Here is a 17,543-nt window from a genome sequence, read left to right on the forward strand (position 1 = left end):
GATATTATCATCTATCGTAAGCAGTAATGATTCCTTTTCCATTGAATACGAATTTAAAAACAAAAGTTGAAGTATATATTAACTGATAGAATTATGTAAAGCTATATATATAAATTTGTATAGTATATAGGTAATAGAAAAAAACTTATTTGACATTAAAACTAAAAAATTATATAATGGATACGCTCACAATTACCGATACTAAAAATTATTATCACAAGTAATACTCATAACATGAAATACCATTTCCTTTGGCAAACTCGTGATAACTATGTACAAATTAATTGAATAAATCTTGACCTGCCGTCACAAATATATATTATCTACTCAGACAACATATTATTCCCGAGCCTATAACGATAATATATTTGTAACAAAATATGCATCGATGAATAATAAACATGTTTTTCTGCAATTTAAACGTTACGAATCGTTTATATACAACATAGTTACAAAGGAATTCAATAATTCCATCTGCGGCTCGCACGTTTTCCCACGATATTGAAGTAGGTGCTATGATAATTTACGTTATTTACTTATTACCTCTTCTAACTGTCAAAGGTGACAGGAGACTGGTTGACAACCGATAGAAAGGTGTGTGACTAGTTAGAGCGCGTTATAATCACCGTTTAATGATCGGTTTTCGAAGGTAAAAAATATATATATATATATATATATATATATATTGAAACGGTCGTGAGAAAAAAAAACGAATATATAAATGTGTTATGTTTTGACTCTTACCATTACACGCGTTACGTAATATGCGATAAGTAAACGAGAGTCGGATATAAGTTTCTGTCGGTAATTTTATTCTAATAGTACGCCAGTGAATTGAATAATCGCGTATAATTACTTACGTTGATAAGCCTTTGCAACGTCGATACGTAGGAGTTTTCGCTGTGTATGATAGCGGCGACCACATGCCTGCGACGGAGCTGGACTGGTGTTAGGTTGTCCGGCGGAGGGCCGAGAGAAGGCGGAGGTACCCTACCGCCTCTTACTTCACCTCCGCACGAGAACATATCCTCCTCCAACTAGAAAATAAAAAAACAACTTTTTTAATTATACAATTTAAGTTAGAGATCTATTTCACTCACGTAAGCGTGACCCGCCACGTGCATTAGTAGGAATGACACTGGTATTGAATGCTTAGTGTGCGTGAGATCAATTAGACTATAACATTACCCTTCAAAACCCGTAGATCCCAACCCAAAGCGAATAATAGATCTATACCCTGGTATATACATTACAGATTAGTGTGGTAAAGTGAAGATATTATGTTTTAGTATTGAGGAGTTATGAACGAATCAACGAAAGATACTATTTTAGACTCAATAGATATGGCTACAAGAACAGGAAGCTATAAGCTTATGGTTGATAATATATGATTAAGGAACTAGGAACTCTTTTGCAAAATGTAATGAACTTATACTCTTGCTTGTCAAGAAAAACTAGGTTAAGAGAATTAAGAAAGAAAACACCTAATTTCATAGAGCCTTATTGTTCTACAGGTTTTATTTAATCTGCATTTTATAATCCCATTTGATTGAGTTGCCTGGAAGAAATAATTAGTTCTTAATATTTATCGGGATTATTTAAAAGATTTCAAGAAGAACTAAAATAAGAAAAGAAAAAAAAAGATATAATTTTAGAGCCGTGTTGTATTTAAAATGCCCATTCGATTGAGCTGCCTGGAAAAACTAATAGTAAAATAATTTATCTTATAAAGAATGTTTTATAAAGCATGAAAGCTAAAAAAATATCACTTCAAATATCAAAAGCTACCTTGTATAAAAAATAAGCATGGCAGAGCACCCACCTCAAAATAAATTAAATAAAAATTACGTAATACTGGTTTCAAAGTGAAAATGTAAATCGTTCGGTTACATATTACTGAAACAATGTTATCATTTTCTGACGTATTATGAATTTATTATTTTCACAAGGAAAATATTCTCGATACAAATTGATTTATCCCAACGCAGAGTCAATACGGTACAAGGAATTTTTCCTTGCTGGGTTTTCGGAATTGACAATAGTATTACGCATTTTATTATTTACAATTTGAATTTATATTTTAATTAATTTAAATGAATACAAAGCTAAACGAAGAAAATAAACATGAAAGAATTTGTTTAACCTTGTAAACATCTTAGATGTAGAATACGAGTCTTCATTCCGTTCGGTAAATAAGCTTATGTTAATGTTTAAAAGAAACACTTTATCGCTAAATTACGTGCTAAATGTGAATGCGGTATGTACGTCTTGTTTCCTTGACAGTATCCAGATGATGCGATTTCACTCGTGCATTTGTGATCGACTTAGAAACTTGAGCGTGAACATGTGATGAAATTCTGCTGGCGCGCGTCGAATCGTGCGCCCAGCATACATCATGCGCGTATAAACTCATAAAATTGCCGGTCGATCACGCTACTCTATTTATACATAGGCACGACATGAATGAAACCGGTTCATTTGGATAGCGTTAACTTTGTAATTATATGACATTATGATACACGTAAACGTCAAAAGCCCAAGCCCGCGCCCGTCAAACGATCACGTGACTTACGTATACATCGAACGTTGTCATCGAGACCGAGTACACAGCCGTATCTCGAAGGAGTTTAACACAGAACATTTTTAAACGTAAACGAAAACTATTCTTCAGATAACCGGTAAGAAAAACGTGAATTCACTTTTGACATTTACGAATAGCGCGTTACTCATGCCGCCTCACTAAAAATATACTGATGTAAAAATTACAATTGTAAACATGTATCCACTACGGTAGCTCACTGGACAGCGATCGCACATCATTATATCACATATTTAAATAGATTATTTGTTTAACAGACTAGTATGTACGCGTTGACGAGGATTCCACGTCGTTACTGCGGTTTGTTGTTGAACGACGAGACAACCGAGCGTCCGATCATGATTCATCACTATATAAATGTGAATCATGTTCATAATATATTTAATTGTACAGTTCCTTGAGTAGCCGATGGAATTAAAGATGGCGTGCGGGCCAATGAATGACGTATTTTAGTTCCATGATTTTTGTCATCGCACGAACAGTCACGGCAATACAAGTAGTACGCTGTTCATTGAGTACCACTTAAAGTTAGTCTTTATAAATTTTATCTTCTGATATCGTAAAATTATCTTATTAATAGTAAAGTATAAATTAAGTTTAAGTGTTCACGATAAAATAGAATTAAAGGTTCAATTCAAAATTGTAAGCGATACTAAATATTTCGTACGTCGACCTAATTATGATTTGTATTGACAATCTACAATATTATATCAATGTCGACATGATATTTGTAAATGTAAATATAATTGTTACAAAACTTTAACCGTGACATGATCAAAGTTTAGTGTACTAAAACAAATCGTACCTCGCATTTCACAATACAAATCCAAACATATTAATATCGAGGGCTTGGAATGATTAAATTTTGAATAATCTAAGTCTAAGTCGTTTAACAGTCGTTTAGTGAAACACATATCTCTCTCATTCTGTCACTATTGATTTGACATTTGGATGAAGAAGACACAGCATTGTTTAAGTAATCACTCCCTAAATACAATATTACAGGTAAAGTTGTATTTGTTTAACTGTCGGATGCCGATTCTCGATTTAGCCAATGATAACTAGGTCGCAACGGTTTCGACCTAAATAATAAACACAAAGGATTCACTTGCTTGATTTAAATCAATTCCTTATAAAAAATATCTTAAAATGAACACAATAAAATTCAACGGAGTTTTCAAAACAATCCAATGTTAGGAATGTTGGTTGCATACGACAGCTAGTTCAATATCCTGTTTCGATCTCGTACCGCTGCCGGAATACCGGACCTAAACCGGATTTGCATACAAAATGCAATAGCCGGTGCCATATGAGTACCTATGAATGCTGCCAAAGCATGGGAATTTTGAATTGTTTAAGTCATTTTCGAAACAGGAGATAGTATTATTATATTTATACTAATATTATCAAACAGCTATCATATAAATGCAACTTGTTTACTATGTGCCATGTTATGAATAATGTCGATACTGAACCGAGTTTTACAAGCAAAGCGTTAATATAAAAATTGAAGACCTGATATTGTATTTCAAGCAACAAGAAGTAGCTTTAGTAAGGAACAAGTGCAAACCATTTTTTGTTGAACGTTCAAGGAATGGTTGCAGATTGTAAGGCTTAATGGACAGAATTGTGATAAAGCTGTAAGATGAAGGCTTACCTCTGGAAGTTTGGGCATCTTGTCAGTCTCGTGTGTGTGCATGTCGTATTGATGCGTGGAGCCACGGCGCACGCTGAACCAGCGTGCGAGTCGCCCCCCGCCTTCGTCTTCTGGGGGTGGTGCGGGGGGTGAAGGCGTGTTGCCGCCGCTTCGCCATCGCTCGCACAACTCACGCGCACGGCTCAGTGTGTTCCGTAATTGACCGCTACTCCTTCATGAATGAATGAAAATTATTATTTATTTATCGTCAATATTATGTCAATTTCTACAATATTAATAATTAATACAATCATATTTATTATTTCATTAGTTATAAATGAGCTGAGATGACCCAATGGCAAACGAAGATTGCGATTGGTTCAAACCGAGGCAAGCACGTAGTTGTAGTTTTTGATGTGTTTATAATTTTATTCATCTCGTGTTAAGAAAACACCATAAGGAACGCTACATGTGTCAGGTGGCATTCTCCCAAATGTGGATCCAACAAGCCTAATTAAAGAAATGTGGAAGAATACGGTTCAATCCTTCTCCTCAAGATGAGAGAAGGCATTTGCCAAACAGTGGGTCAATTACAAACTGTCATTTGTCTTTGCTACATGTAAAAATCAACAAAAACAAAAACGAAATCATTTGTCGATTTGTTCATCCTATAAATACAATTAATGGTAATGTTCCCTTGCATTCTTATCATTGACTCACTTAGGCTTAATTAACAGCATGATTGAGAGGATGTTGGCAATTACTCGATACGGAAGAGCTTCAATTGAGAGAAAAATATCACTCAACCAATTTTATGCATTGGTGAAACTAAATAGAAACTATACTATACCCGTTGGATAACTTTCAGAAAATTATTTAATAGGCGCACACCTTACCGTTTGCCTTATATTTGTAGCAGCGGTATTCAATCATATGATACTATTTCTAACATTGTGTTTCCTGTGGGAATCTAACGACTAACATTACTGCAAATTATATAATCATAATACTAATTCGTTTAGAGGGTTTGGAGAAATAGGCTTTACAGCCGAACAGACTCGAGTGATCACATAACAAAGGGCTTCATATCATATTTGAATGTAGTTGCAGAACCCTAAAAATGCTCAACAAACCATTTAAGTTTTATTAACTAATACAATTGAAACACACGAACAAAATACGATAAAACGTTTTAGTAGTATGTAGTTACTTTTATAGAGGTAACGTGCCTACGAAACGATAGCAACAGGACAAGTGGCATTCTCTCGTAATAGTTAATGATTAAACTAATCGTTGTCCGATCTCTAGCGCAGGCTTATGTTGCAAATACCTCAGTACAAAGGTTCGATTATAATAGGAGCATTGTGTACAAACAGGCGCTTGAGTACATTAGATTAAATGTCATACCAATAAACGATATCGTCATCACCAGGGCAATTGGACTCGCGAATATAACAAACGTCTCATTGACTAATGGAAGACTATTTAAATGACAATGGAACAATTAATTTAACAAAGTAATAAACATTGATCTCCCGAAGACAATAAACGACTTAATATGTTACAATATTGTACTGTCTGATTAGAGGTTGAATTTAGATTGAAATTCATTTATGCAACACAGAAGTATTAGACTTATTGCATGACCCGAGATGAACCGGCGAAAGAAACTCAGGGCAAAACTAAAAATTACATACTATATAAGAAAATACGTTCATAGTTTATCATTCTAATTACTTGAAATTTTATAACGTCAATTACATTATATTAGCAGGCTGTAAATTTCCCACTGCTGGGCTAAGGCCTCCTCTCCCTTTGAGGCGAAAGTTTGGAGCATATTCCACCACGCAGCTCCAATGCGGGTTGGTGGAATAATAATTAATAACGTCAATAGTTATACGCAATATCGTAAAACGTTTCGTATTCTATATATTCTACCTTGTAAGGTGCGAATACATAAGGACACCTAACGTTTAAGCTTCGCATCATATTTATTCATCGCACACTTGCAAGATAATTTAATGCTATACCGTGACAAATATTACGTAAGCTTTATTATGAAGCCGTTCGATTATTCGACGACTATTTCACGAATATTTCAATATGATCTAATGACATATAATTTCTCGGTGGATTTATATAAAATTATTAAAGGCGCGGCGAGGTAATTCATTTATTATTATTATCGTTGTTAATACAACACGAAATAAAATCTATTATAAATTACGTTATAAGATTTGCAAGTGTATAAAATGCCCAGAACAATATCTATATTTATAACTATAGATACGCCTATTTATAGAATATAATTCGAACTTCAGTTAGTTTTATAGGTAAACGTATTGTGTCCCGTTCTCGTAGTTATTTACAATTTCAAGGTAGAGAGACATAAGACAGTTGAATTGTTGATTGCATTTAAGTTAATAAATAACATTATGTCGCAAGCTTTGTTGAACCTTGAGAATAAAATTAAGTGAATCGCCCACGTCCTATTGGGCTGTCACGTGAACAGTATGATTAGCTATACACTAAAAATCACAATGTAACACCACACGCGATTCGCTTCCATATAATTATGTGCGATAGAATTGAAATTTCGCAAGAGATTCATAAATTGACAAGTACTTGAAGTTTAAGTCTGTAATAAAAAAATAATATATTCGCTAGGTAAATTTCGAAATAATGAAATATGTATTAAATGATCAGTTATAAATAAGACAGACGACGTACTGTCTGTAGCCTCGTCAGCTTATCTGTTTGACCTATAGCTTGTGTCATAACAAAACAGTATAACATGGATGAAATATGTTCCTTTGTAAATAACAACCCTTATTTAGTTTAACGTTTAACCTGAATGTTTAGAGCGTCTAAGCTTCAACTTTTATGTATATAAATAATATATAAATTTATAAATATTTATAATTCTATATTGATGTCCTAACGGAGCTGGTCCGGTGGTGACACGTGAATCTTAACTGAAAACTGCCTATTCAAATTGGAAGAGGCAACAGTTATATTTAATTTTCTTGTACCTAATTTGAGTTTATAATTTATCTCATATTATGAGAAGGAACACATCGCTTGGAAACCGATATAGATATCAGAGGAAATTCAGCCACATGTGTCAATCAGACCATTTGAAGTAGCAAATAAGCCTCCAAAACTCCTAGAGAGGAAAGGCGACTTTTGCACAGAAGTAGAACTTTTACCAACCATTAACCCGCTGTTACTTTACTTAAACAAAATAGAATCTTAGGTCTCAGTAAACACGTGAAGCGTTTGGCCCGTCTGTGCGTTTGATCTCTCTCTGATGTCATAGTATTGTTGATCCATCGGATAAATAGTAGTGGGGAAATAGAATGCAATCAGAGTTGCGCACACAATTGTTCACTAGCCAAGGGATACCCCCGTGCGCAGTTGGCTAAAAATTGGACGGCACCGATTGAATGTAACAAAAACTGATATGTAGTTCATTATACAATTACGCGTCAGACGAAATTAGATTTGGAATCAATACAATTATTTATACTCCAGATATGCGAGACAAATGAAAAAACGTTCAACATACATATGTTTACACAGATTGAGAGAAAAACAGATATTTCGAACAGTGAGAATCTCAAAACATTCGGTTTATTTCCAATTAACTTATTTTTATATTATAGAGTGATTAGCTTTGTACTTTCGGCTTAAGGTAGATTTATTGAAGAAAGTTACAAGGCTCTGTAAGTTCAAGCTTCGATCCCAGTGACAAAGCAGTCGATAAATGTCAACTAACAACTCTATTAAACAGGCACACATCCAAAAAGGGAGGTAAAACAGTGGGGCACAGTTGCCAACATTTGAAAACAAATAACCCAGAACGATCCAAAGCGTAGCACAGTTAAAGAGCGTCTTATAAAAACAGCTAAGTTTGCTATAATCTGTCGTTACATATTCAACATAAACGTACGAACGAGCATTACGTAACTCTGACAATAGGGGCCAGAATAATTACCCCTACTTCGGGTCCGCATTTATCATTATCACCAGCGAATATGCAAATCAAGTTTACCGTTAACCTTGACATTATTTATGTTGCTCACCTCACTAAATGTGTTAAATAATCAAATAACATCGTTACTATTTATTGATACAACTAATCTGAAAAAATATATTCTATTTTAAAAAAATGCGTTATAGCTTTCTAGAGATGTGTGTCAGTAAACAGTCAGTGGTGCAGAATTTTGACAGCCTATATAAAACGTTTTATGAGTCAATTTAGAAAGTGGATGCACTTCTTAAAAAAAAAGAAAATAATAATGTTCTGACATTTTAAAACGCAGATGCATTCCGATGTATTGTTTGTATTATGACTATAAAACTTGTTTATATATGGTCGGATTTTCGTAGATACGAATTTCTGAATATGTTGGTTTATCATAATAAATCTATTTTATGTAGTAGTTAAATGAGAATTCCAAAACATTCACAATATCTCCCGCATCCAAGTTGGTGACGTCATAGATTTAAGTGCACAATGTGCGCAGTTTTTATTAAAAAAAATATCTGGATGTGTTTATACTGAATACAATGAAAAAAAAGTATCACTAAGGAAATCGAATTAGATCGTAGTTAATTAGTAAAGTAAAGTTAATTAAGTCTTCAAAATCGATACAGAAACACACAAAAAAACAGAGAAACACAACACAAAACAGAATAAAACCGGGACGTCAACACGTCACAAAAGTCACTTCTAATAAAATAGTTTTTATTAGAAGTCTTCTGTACTATATAAACTTCTCTAGTTATAAATAATATTAAAATAAACTCAAATGTACAAAACTAATGCCGTTGAGGAAGTTACCTGTCTTCATTAATACAACCATGTCAAGGATCACGATAATTAATATGACGGTAAGGACAGATATTACACGAGTCTATTATTTTTATTTAAAACAATATACAAACAGAATACATATTACATCATTTCATAATCGAAACATAAAACTGTAATAATAGATAAACTATACTAAGTATTTATTCAAAATCTATAAAATATCATCAAGACAAATCATATTTTGTAAATTAAATTAAATTGATACACTTTAATGAAGGTGTTCTAAAACGATATCTCAGATAATAGAGTTAAACGGTCATTCAGTGAGGCAGTGCCCTCTGGTGGCCCCTGCAGTTTGAACACAGGAAATTTGTGTTAATTGACCAAGCGGCGAAGTTAATTGTCGAACGCGACGAGACCACACGAGTGTAGCATAGGAAGTATATGAGCCAACTTGCCAACTGTCAGCTATATAAACTTGGCACGCGTTTGGAACAATTTAATTATGGCTATTACAAAAACACATTTATATGAATATATTTCTGCTATAATTGTCTAATAATAGTTATTCGGCTATAAAATCGTACAATGTTTTTCTTAATTAAATCATCATTTTAAATGATTATACAAATAAATATTCGTCCTTGTTTCTGAAGTGATCAGATCGACTTTAATAATTTCTCATTTACTGGGTGGCTGTAGGTTGTCGCTAACTTTAAATATTTTATGGGTGGTAAAATGACTGAACGATAACGAATGCTACAGATGTTAAAGCTGTACTGCTAGTGAACGTACTTATCACTTAGAAGCTCCCCCATTCGACTGAATTGGTTCTAATTTCGGAATAACCATCAATCATACTTAGTAAAGACAGACCGAGCCTATTTCCTTCGTTTAAAATGAATCGAATGTGAGGATTGAGCGATTTTAGTGCACTTGTATATTTTAGTGTTCAGTTTATGGTTCTATAGATCGTAGTTGTTTAAGTTGATATACATTTGACACTTGCGTTATTTCACACAGAAGAAAATAATATAATTATTGGTAGGCATACAAAACACGTTCTAAAATTAAACTAAGTCATTAATTCTGATCAAAATTTAATGCTTCGAAATTTAAATAAAATGATTCGCAGCGAATGAAAAATTAAGACAAATTTGAAAACATGTCGTCTCATCGAAAGATTTAAAATTACACAAACAGCCCTGAATCCAAACTCAGCAGACTAATTTATTTGTTTTTCATTCGAAAGAAATGATCTTTCAGAAGGTTTAATGCTATTCGTATCGTAATTCAGACTCAGTGTCATCGAACAAGATAAGAATACCACGTTGATTCTTAAATGAAAAATATATCGAACTTGATATTATTGGGGATTTTCGATAAAATAGATTATTTCAAAAAGAGAAGTCTTGGCAAGATTTCATACAGCGTCAAAGTCAATGGGCTGTGGTCACCACTTACAATCATGAAGCCCATATAAATTTCCCACAGCTGGGCTAAGGCCTCCTCTCCCTTTGAGGAGAAGGTTTGGAGCATATTCCATTACGCTGCTACAATGCGGGTTAGTGGATACACATGTGGCAGAATTTCTTTAAAATTAGACACATACAGGTTTCCTTACGATGTTTTCCTTCACCGCCGAGCACGAGATGAATTATAAACAAAAATTAAACACATAAAAATTCAGTGGGTCTTGCTTGGTCTTGGGTTTGAACCCGCAATCATCGGTTATGATGCACGCGTTCTAACCATTGGACCAGCTCGGCTCTCTATGACAGTTCGTCTACCTATTTTATATAAAAAAAAGAAGACACATCAATATATAAATGCACATCTGTGAGTTAAACTAATTTAACAGGATTAAAATACTTGCGTTCTATTTTTCATAGAAAATAGAAAGAGATAGCAATATATGTTGTGTACAATGTGATGTTTAGTTAGATTTAAGTTGTTTATCATACCTAGAGTCCAGTGTCGAGTTGAGCCGCTGGGAGCGCCTGAGCGGGGTGTTTCGCACCGCGCTCACAGGTTCCTCCCAGCTGCCTCCCGCCGACCGGTGCTCATCTGCGGATCGAAAGACATTGCTACATTTTTAATGTATTTTTACATAACATCAGAAAGTTGATAGCTATCACATGCTAAAAAGGATAAGCGATTATTAATTACATACTATAAAGTTTAAGTCGAAATATGCTTATAAATTAAATAATATATCTATGCTATGTTATACAAGACAAGAATATCGAAGTCATGCATTCAATGTCCGTTTTCTCTTTTCAGATATCTATATAAATTTATAACGTCACAACACTAGAAATACAACTACGTCAGTGAAAAAGGTTAAGCTGAAGAAGGCATTATTATTTATTTATAATTAAAAGGAGACTGCAATAGGGATTTTTATTGTTTAACTTACTCTAGATCCTTTAGACTTCCAACATCAAATGGAGCAATAAAGAAATAATATTTAATTACCAATCGTATAATACAAAGATTTTTATACATATAAATTATTTAACATTGTTTTAAATATTTATATATATATAAACATTCATATATTCAGTCAAATAATTCGTAAATAACTCAGGATATCGGTTACCAACCGAATTTCGAAGCTTGAAATTATGTTGCTTAGGACCTTGGATGTAAGGCGTGGGCGTCGAGGCGACCACGTTTTTGCAATGTTGCAAACTTATATCGATTAATAATAAAATTATCACAACGAGTAAACGATGAATTTATTACGTTATTAATCTTAAAATTAAAATGTTTTTACGTACTCTTGTATTTCTTTATCAGTTTGTGTTTAATTTTAGTCAATCTGTTATCACACTTTCTTGAACGTTTCATATTAAAATTCATCACTGAATTAACCGCATCACGATAAAGTTTAATTAACGATTATGTAACATGCATCTCAAGGTTTAACTGTAATTTAACACTAAACACATGTTAACACCGTAAAGCAGTAAATATCACTAAACACAAAAGTGATGTATCCCACACACAGATATACACAGTCATACATAATTATATAGTTAACGTATAATGGTGTCGTTTATTTATCACGCACACTAATATATAATCAAATATGATGTAGTTCGCAACATCATTGTTTTTTACTTATAAATAAATAATTGGTTGAATTAACGAGATAATATTCAAATTAAATTCGAAGTCCAATTATTCATACGATAATGGGGAATAACTAATATATACATAGGTACTTATTATCAAAATTCAAACCATCGATTTTTAAAAATCGAATCCCCGGATATATCAATTATATGCTATATAAATTCAAAATTGGAATTAAATATATTGGAATCTGACAGATGGAGTGAGACATGACATACATCTTATGGGCAAAAGATTTCAAATAACAGTTACTTTTTTAGTATAGTGGGTTGGAAAATTCAGAATCAGTCTGAATTGTGCAGTTCTAATTATAATCTATTATGTGTTTTATGCAGCTGAGGGGGTTTTATATGGTTGAATGAGCTGATTTCAGAAACTAATGATTCGATTTGAGTAATTGCTTTAGATAATCCGTTTATTGGGGAAGGTTATAGGCTATATAATTTCCCGCTACGGCTTAAGCACATACACAAATACAACCAGTATTTATTGACACTAATTACTATATACTTTCGAAAAGTTAGACATGACCGTTTGGATACAACATTTTTTTCAGTGTTTTTTCTATATGCTAGTTTTTGTCTGATCTCAATTCTACGAATACTATTTTTTTTATATAATCAAAATCTGTAAATACATTACATTATCGGGTAGGTCATTTTATGTTTATTAACAGTAGTTATTTCAAATTTAATGAAGTGCGCGAGAAGTATGCGCAACGGATCGGTTGGTTACAATCATCTGTTAAAACAAGAAATATTTGCACAGCTGATTACTTACACTGAGGCAAGTTTACACAGCAACATTGTGTTTACAGTGATTAGCAAATCAGTTAGGTAATTAGGATAATCTTCACACATATATTATATCAAAAGTTTATCTAAATATTTATGCGAGGTACTGTGAAAGTTTTATATGATGTTTTTGGAACAGACTTAAACGCTTGCTGGTGGAATTATTTATTGATGTAGCAGATTTTTTTCCGATAATTGCAGGTTTTCTTAAGACGTAGCCAGGCACGATTAATAGTTCATATGAAGACTAATTAATAAGTACATGATAATTCAGTGGTGCTTACCAGGGTTTGACACCACAATCATCGATCGACTCACGTGTTCTAACAACAGCACCATCACATCTTTTCATATAATACATATTTATACATTTCAAGTAAATTAATTCGTGATGTTAAATTATACGCGATAATAAAGTAAAGGCGTATTGAGTTGTCCGCGTCGACATCGGACACTATTATCAATTTCAATTAGATAACGCTTCACCTTTATCTCGACCGTGTCGAAACTAATACAAGCTAATTTACTCTATACACATTCTCTACATAAATGTTATCTATATCTAGTCCGCTAAATATGTATAGTACTAGTTGCTGGACCGGACTCTGCGCCGATACGTTTCATGTTTTATTCGAAGAAATTTTTTCAAGTATATAAAGAAATTAACGTCTACTAGCAACGAAAAAATTTAAGTAGACATTCATTACAATGAAGCCATAATTGCTCTATGTTAGCTTAAAAGTAATTTTTAAAATATACCAATTTGTTCATTCAAAGATCATGTTTAAATTACAAGTGTACTATGTTATAGTTTCGGCAGAATTCGGCGTTTATGTTGATAAGATATCGACATACTTATCTTAAAAAGTACATAACATATATAGGTTACACGCTTGTTCAGTTGTCCACCTTGAAAAGTAACCTATGCTTTTAGTACGTGAACTTTCGATGACGACCGGATTAGACAGAAAATCCCAATCTCATTTTATTGACCGGTAGTTCAACTCTAGGCAGGATTTACAGCCCTTACATTGAGACGAGCTAGCCAATACAATTTATACGAACTATTTACGAAATAGTTTTCAAATTTCAAATAGTTTGTATATCTTTACTTGTCATTAGAGGATAATGACGGTGGATATTTCAACCTAGAGAATTTAAGCTATCAACATCTCTGTCTTGTGGGAAAGCAGAAAGCTGTGACATATCTTGGGTTATTTCAATCACGATGTAGTAAATCTGCTATCGTAACTGCTGAATTAAGACGTCCGTATTCTGAATAATGTCGACCCTCATTCCGCTACTGTCGTCAGTCGATACGAAAACGTCGTAAATCATCACAACATTGAGGCACCGATAACGTTACCTATAGATTGCATGATATTTCGCTTTATACGAACATTTTGCTAAATTTCTAAATCTGTTCTGAGGTAAATACCAGTAAATCAGTAGAAACAAATACTCATATAAATATAGATTAAAATAGTACATTTACAATAGACAGAGATGATTAGAAACATTTAAAGGTTTAAGTTACAAATAAACAATCGACTATTGAACAAATATGATCCTGCGAAATACCTAAATTGTGATCGTTATCACGAATTTAACTCGTCATTTAAAAAGTGAACACAGACCGTTCGAGGCCGATAACCTGATTAGATAGAAGGCTGACCCGCTAGGTAGTGTAAACAGCAAAATTACAGGTCCAACACAAATCGATTTATGGACGGTCAGTACCGCTTGCCTATCTAAAGATCGCTGTACCGCATTGGTTCGAGATCAGAGCCGCCGCCCTGCACGCCCCGTCACTCATACACTCATTGTTTGAAGCTAGATCTTTATGATTCATACTCATACCGCCATATTGCAAATTTCAGATAAGAATGCAGCAAATAGGGCGTTGCAAGCTAACAATCGTGTTTGAAGAGTTATGCCTTTGACATAATTTCCATTGCGAAACCCGGTTTCTGAGATATATGGAGATAATAAAACGAAATAGCAACATCGTTCATATATGCTATATTTATTATGATTAACGAACCTTTTATGTATTTTTAATACGTTAGCTTAGTGTTAAATGTTGTTTTACGGTTTACTTAAATGACGTCATAAATCCTAAATCGTCACAGTTTTTTTCAGAAAACCACATTGAACCACATTATTGTATTACAACGGAAATCTAACCACAATGACTAATAAATTTCGTCGTTCTATGAACTGTCTTACTAAACCTAAAGTGTAACATACATTTTGGTTGCGAGACGTTTTCTAATTTCGCTACACGATCGATCATTAATCAATAAAAGCATTTTTTAGAGTAGTGCATCATGTGATATCGTATTAAAAGAAAAGGCTCGTTATAAAATAAAAAAAAAAAACAAAAACAAATATTTATTCAAGTATATTCAATTAAATTCTTAGTTTAATTTTATGCTTCTATAATATAATTTTAGGCTTCTAGTTGTGCCGACAAGGCACATATTAATTCAAGTATATGTATATATAATGAAAATCAAGCAATCAACTATCATAATTGATAATTAATATACCTTCGAATTACAATTTTTAAGGAAGTAATATAGAAATACAACTAATTTAAATAAACTTGCAGGTATCCTATGACTGGACCAAATCCATTCAACTTTTGGAGAAGGTTTACAAGTTGCAACCTATTAGACCTCTTTGGTTCTTGGTTTTTGACAACAGCATTAAAGCCAATTCTTAACTTTGAACATGGCTTGAAATTCTCTAATTATTAATATCTTGAATTTGTATAGTATTACCGATGACAAAAAAAAATTTTCGTGTGAGTAAGTAAAAATTCTATTTGAAATTCAATTTCAAAATAGACCAATATTTTCAATTCATTAGTTTCTTACACTTCATAAGTGTTAGTCATGGTCTATTAACTAAATGCGAATCAAATGTTAATTAAAGATTTCTTTTTAATTGATACGTACATATATGATTAAATCTACACGCGTAGTATTTTAATGTTTATAAGTAAGTATAATTTAATAAAATCATAGACAATAATCAACTGAAATGATTATTGTCTATGATTTTATTAAATGTAATGTAATGAAATCAACAAAATAACTAGAAATTTAATATACGTAGATTTTAAATGTAAGTATGCAAAATATACAATCACACTATTTAATAATAAAAAAAAAAACGAGTAGTTATGTTTATTTCACTTTTTATTACTACCACATTCGAACATACCGTTTGGTATGCAACAAATTTGACAGGTTAACATGTTATCATTGTGAAATTATTTAAAAAAAAATATTATTGGTAACTTCTACATTCATATACTTATATACTTAATTAATAATAGAGTATATTTAAAAAAAATTACTTATCAAGCACATTAGTACCTTAATTAATAAAAGTAATATCGTAAACAATTTAAATTCTAACAAGCAAATATCTGTCTAACAAAATAGCAACTGTACTTATATCGTCTAGGAAAATACTGAATGAATAATTCATGAATAATTAATTATTGTATGATTCATCATTAAGTGTTTACATATTCATTAAATAACGGTCGATTTGAATGAATGTCAATTATACGTACCTATCCGTTTGATCGGTTCCTCTGTAAGGGGACATAGCTTAACTTTGTTAACGACGATCACAAGAGTGAACTGCATTGTCGCAAACATCGGCACAGACACAGACACATAAACATCAATTCTTTCACATTACTTATATTTGCCGAGAAATTCATCGTTCGCAACGTCCAACACACTGTAAAGTCGGTTTTGAACTAAAGCTGCGTTCTCAGTTTGCATAATTGATGGTAACTATGTCAATTGCTAAGCCTACCAACAAACTGAGGAAAAAGTATAAACAGTGACGCTCATCCGTACAATTATTAAGTTCACAAAGTTAATTGTGAATGTGCGCCTCCCGCATCAATTGAGAACGGCGCGCCGGCACAACGGGGGAACTTTCGAGGACGAATATAAACACAATACTTTAGCTATTTCTCGAAATCGCAACGTTGTCGAATCGAAAACTATTTCATGTTGAAATCTAAAGTTAAAACATCTAGTTCGAATGAAGCTTCATTTCTTTATGTAATATTTATGTTTGGGCATATATTTCGTAATATTAATTTTATCGAAATCTAAAAAATATTGAATTCATTTAATAATCGAAATGGCAGTGAAAGATATAACATTATTTACATAAGTGATGTTGATGATGATGATGAGAGAAACACTTATTAACATAGGTGATTGACGGCCTTTATTGCGTATCTAATCAATAAAACATGAAATATGGATCAAATATTTTCCTTTTTTTAATTTATGCTTTCTAATGCAGAGTAAAATATTTTGCAAACACAATAAAAATACGAACTGTGGGCATCTCGTGCCACGCACAAACGACAATGAGTTCACGCTAACTATTCGAGTTTAAGTTAATATTTTTGACTGCTCCATTTGATATCTATCTTCATACCGATTAGATTAAAATTCTACCAAGTGGCTTCCACGTGACAAATTTATAGATGTTTTATAAGTTATTTAACGA

At 32.7% G+C, this 17,543-nt stretch overlaps 1 protein-coding gene across 6 annotated transcripts in view; it reads right to left on the bottom strand.

Annotated features, from left to right (window-relative positions):
* LOC125068019 (rho guanine nucleotide exchange factor 10) overlaps positions 1 to 17,543 on the bottom strand; it is a 36,896-nt gene that overhangs the window by 14,734 nt on the left and 4,619 nt on the right. For 2 of the 6 annotated variants that reach the window (XM_047676972.1, XM_047676969.1), the window contains exons 3-5: positions 11,019 to 11,121; positions 4,257 to 4,467; positions 861 to 1,037 (exon numbers count right to left, since the gene is read on the bottom strand). In XM_047676972.1, the coding sequence (XP_047532928.1) occupies positions 861 to 1,037; positions 4,257 to 4,467; positions 11,019 to 11,121 (491 nt within the window). The other 4 variants (XM_047676970.1, XM_047676971.1, XM_047676974.1 and 1 more) reach the window with 4 other exon arrangements.

Source organism: Vanessa atalanta, chromosome 13, assembly GCF_905147765.1.
Source record: "Vanessa atalanta chromosome 13, ilVanAtal1.2, whole genome shotgun sequence".
Taxonomy (NCBI): domain Eukaryota; kingdom Metazoa; phylum Arthropoda; class Insecta; order Lepidoptera; family Nymphalidae; genus Vanessa; species Vanessa atalanta.